The sequence below is a fragment of the Mizuhopecten yessoensis genome, unplaced genomic scaffold (genome assembly GCF_002113885.1).
Source record: "Mizuhopecten yessoensis strain PY_sf001 unplaced genomic scaffold, ASM211388v2 scaffold10855, whole genome shotgun sequence".
Lineage (NCBI taxonomy): Eukaryota > Metazoa > Mollusca > Bivalvia > Pectinida > Pectinidae > Mizuhopecten > Mizuhopecten yessoensis.
In genome coordinates, this window is record NW_018408755.1 from 86397 (window position 1) to 97888 (window position 11492).

General features: G+C 44.7%; 1 protein-coding gene across 1 annotated transcript in view; it reads right to left on the bottom strand.

Moving 5' to 3' along the window:
• Positions 1-2492: 2492 nt before the first annotated feature.
• The window catches only part of LOC110463020 (putative acyl--CoA ligase YdaB), a 21689-nt gene continuing 12689 nt past the window's right edge, over positions 2493-11492 (bottom strand). Inside the window, exon 2 of the mRNA XM_021517346.1 lies at positions 2493-4982. Within this exon, the coding sequence (XP_021373021.1) occupies positions 3310-4968 (1659 nt within the window). The 5' untranslated portion in view covers positions 4969-4982 and the 3' untranslated portion in view covers positions 2493-3309. The remainder of the gene's footprint in view (positions 4983-11492) is intronic.

An 11492-nucleotide genomic window follows, 5' to 3' on the forward strand; every position in this document is an offset into this window, starting at 1 on the left:
TTTGGTTTTGTACAAAGAACTCTTCATAATCCGCTGTGTATTGATTTAAACCGAAAGGTACCCATTAACACGTGTCAATGTATTCATCAGCGATGGTTCAAATACTGGTCTCGTTTTGTCTTTACTCTGGTAAGGGGATGCTGTTTGTACATCAGTTTCCCCCTGGCGAAGCCAAGCTTTTACATCGTGTATACCTGATCATTGTATTGCTAGTTCAATAAATAAGTCCGTCGTTTTTAAAGCCTGGAGAACCCTACAATTTCGAAAATCACTGAGGTGGGTACAGCAAGATTATTCACAGTTGACCCAACAACAGCTGCTGTAGGTTCTGTCACGTGGATATTTGGAACCCTATTTTGAGATTTTCCTCCTGTCAGTGTCCTTTTACACCTGATCCAGAAAATGAAGGCGGAAGATCAGAGGGTACAAACATAGTTCTAACATGACAGTAATATAATACCTCAGACAAACGCAAGCACAACGCAAGCACGCGACACAACATTTCGTGAGCACAGATGTACAGTTTAATCCTACGTCAGAGACTATATTCAATTGGTTACGTCAGGTGTTAACTCCAGAGTGGATATCTCGATTTGAAAAGGGTGCTTCGAAGTCAGCAGCTGAGGCAGAAAATGTTCCAATTTTTCAAATCCTAAACAGCAAGAACCATCATATTTGAAGCTACAGAGATTCTGAGACGTACCAACAAAAAAAGTCATATTTGATATAGCTACAGGGATTCTGAGACAAACAAACAAGAACCGTCATATTTGATATAGCTAGAGGGATTCTGAGACATACCAACAAAAAAGTCATATTTGATATAGCTACAGGGACTCTGAGACAAACAAACAAGAACCTTCATATTTGAACCGACAGGGATTCTGAGACAAAACAACAAGAATCGTCATATTTGATATAGCCACAGAGATTCTGAAACATACCGACAAGAATCGCCAGATTTGATATAGCTACAGGGATTTTGAAACATTTCAACATGAATCGTCCGATTTTATATAGCTTCTGAGATTCTGAAACATACCAACAAGAATCTCAAAACAAAGCATTATATATTTGCCCTTGTAAAGTCTGCCTTGGTCTTGTGTATATCTTTTGGTTGCAAGGCGAAATTTGATAATAAATCTATCAAATAAACCTCTGATTGAATAAATTATAATGTAATCAAATATAGGCTCACTTACTATCTAGCTTTTACAGGGCCAGGCAGGTTAATAATGTAAATGACATTGAGATTAGGCAGAACGTATCCGGTATTAGTATTCTGAGGATGACTTACTGTCTTTGCTAAGAATATTCGGGTTAGATTATATAACCTGAAATGCCAGACAGGATTTGGATATGCATACATACGGACTAAAATCTCCGTCATTCAGTGATAACATAGGCTATCTTAATATATCAATTTTAGTAGGCAAACCAAGACATCCAAACAGAATATGTCCGCTTTACCCACTACATGTTGTAATAGGCGACTAATGTGGGAACCACGTGACACAAAAACGATCAAAATAAAACTGCTGCACATTTCCTAGTTGACAATACCTTGTTTAATGGCCTTGGTGTTTACAAACAGAGGGACGTTATGGGTTATTTCTCCTGACCCAAATCCCTAGAACTTGCTGTTTACAGCTGGGCGTTCAGCTTTGACTGTGCAACAGTAAGGTTTCTCGTATGGTATGACGACTTGAATACTGCGTTGATTTCCTCGGCGCTATCACAAAATGGCAAATACAAAAACGGTCCGCTTCCAGCACTTAATTGTACATTGCAAACACACGGAGGCATATCCATAAGTGGTCTAGCCGTTAATTGGACGCTCAACCCAATTAATCAAACTTAATTTCGGGATTTATGATGGTTATTTAAAATATTGTTTCCTAAGCACTCATATGCAATCATGGAAAACAACACCATTGTATTTCCCTATTTGATATACTTGTCGTTATTCTGGAGCGTTCCAAATAGCTAGGTGTATATTGATAATAATTGACAACAAAACCTAAAGTCGATCTTATTTGGATCATAGACGATTCATTATTATATGTCAAGTCGATATGCAAAAGATTTCGTTGTTATGTAAATCAAAGTCAATTTACCTATAAAGCTTATTTAGTTTGACTTGATAATTATAATAAAAACCAGAACAAGGCAAGATTGCCTATTGTCTTTTTCTAGTGGCGCACCTTTCCGTGATTAGACGATGAAAAACTCATCCTTGATTTCTATTCCGTGCCAAATGTATATAATTATATTCTCCTACGTTAATAAAATATAATCGAGTAATTTGACGTTAATATTGGTAATCCATGATATAGTTTACCATACAAGATGCTACTTTACATCATCTCTGTTTTTGGAAAGAAAATGTAACATTTTACTTCAATAATAACGCTTGATGTTTCTACAAGAGATTGTTAAACGCATATACAGATTATTGTTCAGAAATACACTGACCCCATCAACAATTCATCAGTTAAAACGTTATTGGGTTACACAAAATTCAAGCAGAAAGACACAGAGAGACTTCTTTTGCTGATCATCCGATTAATTTTAATCTTTTGGTTACATCATGACGTAATATATTCAATATCACTAGGGGAGATAATCACGTTACCAGATTTTTAGGTGTAACAACCTTAAATAATTTCCTGTTAAGTGCCAGTTTGAATAAAATAATATACATATTCTCCTGCATAAAATGGATAACCAAAGAGAAGATCAATTTGACAGTGCATTTCTTACTTATGGTTCGAGTGTCGGACGATCCGCCCACATTCACGTCGTTTCGAGGCATCCTGGTTTTCGGCTTTATATCACAATCGTTCAAATCTCAACCACATGTGTTGGCACATTTCAGTTAATTCCTTTTTGGCGCCTCTGTAGGCGGTCCTTTCTATCTGAAGATGGATTATTTATATTAGATGTCTTCGGCTCCAAGCCGACAGAAGGTTTCTGAAGGAGAAGGCCAGTTTACTATCAGCGGTGGAACCCTGTAGTGTCTATATGAGTACTGTTCTTCGTATAGTAAGATTTGTTCTGTAATATGTTTGTGTCCTAAAGGTTCACATTGTCGTCATTATCTATGAACACATCTAATGAACACTTGCTTTTATTGTCCAATGTCTGTATGGGACCATAATGATGTCAAAATTGCGCAACAATACATATTGATTGATACGAATACAAGTATTTAAACATATATCATAACATGTTACCAATGTAAAATTTCTAACGTATACAGATTCGTACACAATTTGTGTACAATTTTGTCATTTGGACGCTGTTTAGTTACTTGGTTTTAATGTTTAACCTTCCTACCGCGTCCCGTTGAATGTTGACTTTGTCAGGTTTTCCCGTTCCGAGCTGTGGCAGTGTGTCAAACTCGAGGTAAAACGTCGGAGCATTTCCTATAATATTGTCACCGAGGCTTTCTGTGCAGTGTGCCCGTACTGCGTCCATATTAACTGCTGTATTTTTATCAAACACAACGCATGCGCATACCTCTTCATACATTCGTGGATCAGGGACTGCAATGACAACAACATCTCTCACACCTGGAAATGATGCGATGCAGTCCTCGACATCCCCTGATACGACTTTCAGAGTCCCCCTTTTGATGACATTGTTGATTTTCCCTTTGATAATGAGTTGGCCGTCACTCTTTATAATCCCCACGTCTCCAGTGTTCATCCAGCCGTTCGCGATTGACTTCCTTTGAGCTTCTGTCGCGTTGCGGTATCCTTTCAACATCCATGGTGATTTTATGAGGAGTACACCCATTTCTCCACGAACAATTGTGTTCAAATCCTCACCTACTACCTTAATTTGAACTCCAGGGAAAAGATTCCCCAAGCATCCAATGGTCATGTTGTTGTCTAGTGGAGAAAAGGTCACTATGCCAACCTCTGTCGATCCATAAAGCATATACATCTGTTCGCAAATTTCTCCTAGTATTTCCGTTTCTTTGTGTCTTATTATTTGACCTCCGGTGACAATCGACATCATTCGATATCCTGTCTTTTTTATTTTTTGTTTGTTCTGCAAGAGATCATATATTGTGAATGGAAGAAGAAGGCCATTGGTACACTTTTCTTCAATGATGATATTCCAGAGATCCATAACATCGCCGCCTTTCACGGTTATTCTTCCATCTCGAAACACTCTTGTGTCTCCTTGTAGGAGACAGTATATTATTGTACCTCCAATCCAGGAGAAAGGTCGATCGTTGAAGTACGTTTCCCCTCTACCACCAACACCACGAGTGAGCATGTAGGCGGATTCCGTATTTACCAGTGCTAAATGAGTAACTTCGACCATCTTGGGTAGTCCTGTTGATCCAGATGTCATGAAAACAATGGCTGGTGTATCGGGAACGATTCCAGGGAGTTGTTTATCAATCTGATATTGATCTAGTCCTCCTATTGTTTCTACATCAGGCAGCATGGATTTATCCTTCTTCCTGAGGAGGACGAAGATTGGTTTGTCCAAACCATGTCCTTCATTTGAAGGATTGTCGCTTACAAATCCCTCGATGTCCTCGACAAACGTAGTGTCACTCTCTAGGTCTAGCAGTACAGCCTTACATTCCGAAAGCTGCAATTGTTCGAGAGTCTTCTGGAATTTCCCATGTGGCTTAGAAAGATGCAAGCAAACTGCGCCAGTCATCAGGATAGCCAACTCGCCCACGATCCATTCGATCGAGTTTGGCCCAATGATTCCTATATTATCGCTGACCTGTATGCTTTTCCCGATCAGGAACCTAGCAACACGCTCTGCCTTGATTTTCAGATCGCTGTATGTTATTGAACGTCTAGAGCCGTCAGCAAATCGTTGGATGCATATTTCCTTCTCTGGAAACTCGCTCGCCTTCTCGTAGAAAACGTCAATCACAGACTTGTACTTGACTGGTTGTAGATGGGGACTGTCGAGGAAGCTTAACTCGGCCATAGCTGTCAAAACTCCTGTGGAAAGATAATGAATATTATCTCAACATCTTCATAAGGATTAAACACTCAAAGACTGGTGGTATAATGATGTCAGATGAGTGTTTCCAATCAATTCTTAATAAGTGTAACAAGTATTTGAAAATCAATACTGATATCAAAAAGGAAATGCGTATGTGTAATACCTGAGAACATGTCATGCATATGTGAAAGTCTCGGAGTAAGAAAATGATGTTATATCAAACATATGTTACTAAGGCTCATACCTTTTACATTCTGTGCCTATTGCATCATCATTTTCTGACGAACGAAGTTGTAAGTAACGTTGTGTAAAAATTATTTATTAAGCAAACATATAGAAATGAAATTAACTTTATTGTCATACAATATTATTCTCGTCATGCATGCAAGACTAGTTAGATAAAACAGCATATGCTATTAGCTACCTCCACACGTCACTATAACACGGCTGTTTTATCTACACCACATGTATACTTAGTATATGATACTAGCTACCTCCACACGTCACTATAACACGGCTGTTTTATCTACACCACGCGTGTACTTAGTATATGATACTAGCTACCTCCACACGTCACTATAACACAGCTGTTTTATCTACACCACGAGTGTACTTAGTATATGATACTAGCTACCTCCACACGACACTATAACACGGCTGTTTTATCTACACCACGAATGTACTTCGTATATGATACCAGTTACCTCCACACGTCACTATAACACGGCTTTTCATTTCAGTAATAAATACCATAACTTTAGTATGCATATACAAAACCTACACCCATCTTTGTAGCCCCAAAACAAAAGATTCAAATATCCCTACCTCCCTACCGTGACGTTACCCATATCTCGACGACAGAGCCACGAAGTGATCTCCCTTCCTTTTCCTTTTATGGCGCCTGCTGCCTGCTGACGCACGGAGCTAGCGTTTTGTCGGTTTGGTTAGAGTGTCAACTCAATTTATTGCGCAGTTTGTGTGCCTTATACCCATCTGCCCTTGTTAATACAATTAATTATTGTTGAAAATTAATTTTGTGCCTGTAACGGCTGGTTATTTTACTCCACGTGTGCCGGTGGTGTGCCACGCGGTCCGCCATTATTGTGGGTTAATTTCCGAGCTCTGTTTATTTCAGTGATGGTTGTTTGTTTCGGCAAACGTTATTTATTTTAACCGTTTTCGGATTTATATTACGGGTGAAATTCTTTCTAGGTTGCGTTTTTTGTACTATCGTATTTTATTATTTTTTCCCGTGGTTGTCTGCTTTCGCTTTGGAGGGTATGTCTCGGTTGGGACAGCGACTGGGGAGAGCTCATGGGTGTTCTTCGGGGAAAGGGACCCTCATGATGCTTGTCCCCAGTGTCGTCCTTGCAGTGAGGTTTCGCCTTGTTAACTTTGTTCACAGACTAAATCTCAGGTCATGGACTTCATTGTTCCAAAGCTACCCTCAACTTACCGTAAGAGAGATTCGTCTGTTTCTTCCGGTAAGCAAGGGAAGCAGAGAGGTAGGGGTCGTGCCACCAGCTCTCTGGGGTCTGGTGGTACTGTCTCTGATCCTGTCTCGGGGGATTTCGCTTCGGCGAGTCCCTCTCGTGAGCAGGGGGTGGCCTTTCCTGTCCAGGAACTCCCTGGAGTAGGGGAGGGGAAGCCCGACCCTGGCTTGGCACAGCCCAGGGTCGAATTGGCCGGGAACGCCCGTAAGCTTTCGCGCTTGCCTTCGGGTAGGGACTACCGACCGCCGGTCACTGACTCTGTCAGTGATCCCGGCATTCCAGGTGGTGCTGTCGTTGGGGACAGTCTTGGTGCCGGGCCAGTTCTTTCGGGTTCAGGTCCTGGTGTGACTACAGACTTTGTTTAGGGATTGTCTGTGTCTACCGGGATTAGTGACGCGCAGCTCACTTACCCTGACACCAATGCTGGTCAGGCTTATCCTCCCGGTCAGCTACCCGGACTCGGTCCTATTAGGTCCTGTCCGGGGTTTCATTCTTCCGGGAACCTTGGGTGGTTTCCCCCAGGTGTTGGGTTTGCTGGACAGGGGGCCGGTTTCCGGACTCCGTTTTCCCCTGACTAAGGGTATACGGGTGCCTACGGGCAACCATCCGTGAGCCGTCCTTACCAGCCTGTGGATGGTTTTGGGTTGCGGCAGCATGCCGGCAGTTACGTACATGTCCGGGTTTCCACTTGGAGGGAGTGGCAAGATGGCCAGCCCCAGTCTCAGGCAGGCCATTTTGGCCAGTTCTTGGGTCACTCCCAACCCGCGGAACCTTTCCCTTATCCTCCGGGATATGGGTTTAACCCCATGGCTTTTCCGTCGTGGAATCCTTTGGGTTTGATCTCTCCCTAGCAGTTCTGTTGACCGCTGAGAAGGATGTACAGGTTGAGGGTGAGCCTGAGGCTGCTGAGGTTGAGGCCCAGCAGGTGTTGTCCGGTATGCGGGGCCTTAGGGCCTACGTTTCCCGGATTCTTGTGGAGGAGGTTTGCCCACCATCGGAGTCATCTGTCCCCGAGTCCACCACCCTTTTGGGTTCTTTGGTGGCTCCTCGGATGTCCGCTTGGTCGGATCGCTCTCTGCCAGAAGGCACTATTGTGTTTTCAGCTCTGGCCACCACCCAGTCTCGGTGTGTCTATATAGGGTATCCGACTTGCCTGAGGGTCGGATCACCGAGACAGAGCAGGCCGACTTCCAGGACAGAGTGACATCTGCCCTGAACGGGGCATTGAGAGCGCTGGCAGCTTTACAGGTGTCATCGCTCGTCAATGTCTTGTTGGCTAGGCGGTTTTCAGTTCTGAAAAACCGCCCAGTCGATGAACCTTACCGTTCCAGACTGTTGACTGCCCCTTCTCAGGGTCCACTCTTTTTGGAGGGGCCCTTCCTCCTGTTCAGAAGGATTTGAAGGAGGACTCAGTCGCCTCTGCACTTCTGGTGAAGAGGATTCAGGCTGAGAAGGCCAGTACCTCGCAGGGGTCAGCGCCTCATAAGAAGAAGGCTAAACCTTTGGCTTCGCAGTCTTCTGCGCAGCCCAAGTATAAGCCTCCCTTCAAGGGCAACAAATGGAAGGGTAATAAGGGTAAGAACCCTCCTGGGGGTAAGAAGAAGGGTTCATGACTCTCTTCTTCCCTTCTTGGTCGTGTCAGGCGACGAGTTTGGCCGAGGGAACTGCAGTCCTCTCGGCTCAAGCTTAGGTCCTTCTCCCACAGGATTAGGCTTCGGGTCAGCAGACGGTTCTCTTGCCTGGCAAGGTCTCGATCTGCCTCGACCAGATCTTCCTGTGGGGGGTCGTCTTTCCGCTTTCCTTCCAGAGTGGAAGGGAATTACGGAAGACGCATGGGCCTTGTATGTGGTCAAGGAGGGGTTAGGCATTCAGCTAGTGCGGGATCCGCCCTTAGCGTCAGAGCCAATCTTTTTTCCTCCACCGGGGGATACGGAAAAAGGCTCTGGCGCTCCAGGAGGAAGGAAGGACCATGCTTACCAAGGGCGCGGTCGAGGAGGTTCCTATGTCGGTATGCAGACCCGGGTTCTACTCCAGAATGTTTCTGGTTCGGAAGAAGTCTGGGGCGTGGCGTCCCATCATAGATCTAAGTGCCCTCAACAAGCACGTAGTAGATTCTCCTCACTTCAAGATGGAGACTCCTCGGGGTATTATCGCCTCCGTGAGAGAGGGAATGTGGGCGACTTCAGTAGATCTGAAGGACGCCTACTTCCACATCCCCATCAAGAAGTCGGCACGGAAGTACCTCCGTTTTACTTGCAACGGAAAGGTCTTCCAGTTCCGGGCCATGTCGTTCGGGCTCACGACTGCACCTTTGGTTTTCACCAAGCTGCTGCAGGTGGTTGTGGGATTCCCGCACTCTCGAGGAATAGATGTTCACATCTATTTCGACGATTCCCTCATGCTCCACCTAGTGAGAGAGTCTCTGGTGCATGTCACCCGGTTGGTTCTGAAAGTCTTACTCAAGGTCGGCTTCATTCCTTCCAGAGAAAAGTCGGAGGTTTCCCCATCTCAGGATTTTGTTTTTCTTGGGAACCGTTTCAATACGGTTCAGGGCATCGCCCTTCCACCGATGGAGAAGTTCGAGAAGGCCAGGGCTTTTGCTCTGACCTTCATCGGCCGGTCTCAAGTCCAGGTACGTTGATTTCTCAGTTTTCTGGGATATCCCAACGCCCTTTCTCCTTTTCCCGTTTCTCCTTGCCAACTAGGTCCCTTCTTCAACGGATTGGGAAGCCTGGCCTGGCTTCCTCTGAACCAGTCGGTCAAGGAGTTTGCACGCTGGTGGACTCATCAGGACAATGTTCTCCGAGGTGTTCCTTTGTCCATGCCGGTTCCTACTATGACCCTGTACAAGGATGCATCCATGACAGGGTGGGGAGCTTACCTCGACGGGCATTGCCGGTCGGGGGAGTGGTCTGGGGAACAGGTCTCGGAGCACATCAATGTGCTCGAGATGAGGGCTGTTCTGTTGGCTCTGCAGTCTCTTCGGGAGATCCCGCATTCCAAGGTGGTTTGTGTGGCTACGGACAACACTACAGTTGCCGCGTATCTGGAGAGACAGGGGGGATCAAGGTCTCTCACCCTGTGTGCCCTCGCTATCCGCATTCTTCTTCTTTGTCAGGAAATGCAGTTGACAATTTATGTCAAGCATCTACCAGGCAGGTTAAATGTTCTGGCGGATCCTCTTTCCAGGCGCCGCCAGCCGGTTTTGACAGAGTGGCAACTGGATCCCTCGATTTTCGAGGGAATTTGTCAGGTGTGGGACAGGCCTCACATAGACCTGTTCGCCACTTCACTGAACAATCAGTTGCCAACGTTTGTCTCTCCGGTTCCAGATCCAAGGGCTTGGGCCATGGACGCTCTGTGTCTTGATTGGGAGGGAATGCATGCATATGCATTCCCGCCCTTCAACCTGATGAAGGGGCCTGCAGAAGTTTCGGGAGCATCAGTGTCTCTCCTCCTGATAGCGCCCCTGTGGCGGAGGCAGCCTTGGTTTCCGGAGCTTTTGACGCTCCTGGTGTAAGAGCCCCTGGCTCTTCCTCTTAGAGCGAACCTCCTTCGCCAGCCTCGGTCCAGGACGATGCACTCTCGTCCGGAGATCCTCCACCTTCACGCGTGGAAGCTATCTCAGGAGGCCTCGCTCAGGCGCGCTTTTCTAGGAACGTGTCAGATCGCATCGCTCGATCAATGGGGTCTTCCTCATCTGCCGTATACCAGTCACGATGGAAGATTTACTGTGAATGGTGTGTCGGCAGGAAGGTTGATCCGATCAAGACTACTGTCCAGGTGATTGCGGACTTCCTTCTTTGGCTGTTTAGGGACCGCAATCTTGCCCCTGGCACTATCGCTGGTTATCGCACGGCCATTGCTAGTGTTCTCTCTATTCATGGTAGGCCGGAGATAGGCTCGTCCTCCTCTCTTTCTGCCTTGATTAGGGGGGTTGGGGTGGACAGGCCTAGGGTCCGGCAGTTGGCTCCGCAGTGGAATTTGCCACTGGTGCTCGAATCGCTGGTAAGTATTACATCATGAAAATTGGTTTTACCCAAAAACCTCAAGTTTTATCTACACCACGAGTGTACTAAGTATATGATACTAGCTACCTCCACACGTCATTATAACACGGCTGTTTTAAATACACCACGAGTATACTTAGTATATCATACTAGCTACCTCCACACGTCACTATAACACTGGAGTGTCCAAAATATTCGTGATGTGTTCCGTACAGAGTCTAGAACCTCACTGCTTTACAAAACATCATATCATTAAATACATGTACAATACAATAAAGGTACCTAAGCTTTGAGTGACAGGTGTCACTAATTGTAAGAATAATTTGATATGTAATGATAAATTATAGTTTATATATAACTGTGTAAGCCTTCCATTGCCTTGGCTGTTGTAGATGTGATAGTTTGTTGTTATGTTTGCAATATCAAGTGTTAAGATATAAGGGTTTTCCCTTATGTTCATTTTTGTAATACCTTCTTTTACCGCATTATGGAATGTGTTCTTCTGTGAAGAGCGATAGTGTTTACCTATGCAAATGAGATGTCTTACCATATAAGGTATCGTAGTATATGTTAATTAGTCCATTGTAACTTTTGACCAATCAGCGATTACGTCTTGGAGGTGTGTTGGTATTGCCAGCTTCAGTTTCATTCCTCGTAGTGCTGGCAGATTACACTTGTTCGTTTTTGGCTTATTCCTCGACTTTTCAAGTGTTTACTACACTATGGATTTATCTTAAACTACACTACGATTTCTCAGTGACAGTCATCGCCGTATGATTTAACTTTCGCCAGTTTGTTACGTTGTAAACGTGGATCAGTATAAGGAGAAACGTTTGTTTACTTTCTGCGTGATTTTTGGACTTGAGGTGTGGCTACGCTACTGTACACACTGGGAGCAAGGCAGCCTACTGATCGTATACTGTTGTACGAATAATACCACCTTACAACTTCGTGCTTAAGGACTTGACGCACTTCCTATACAATATTATAGCGAGCGAAATAC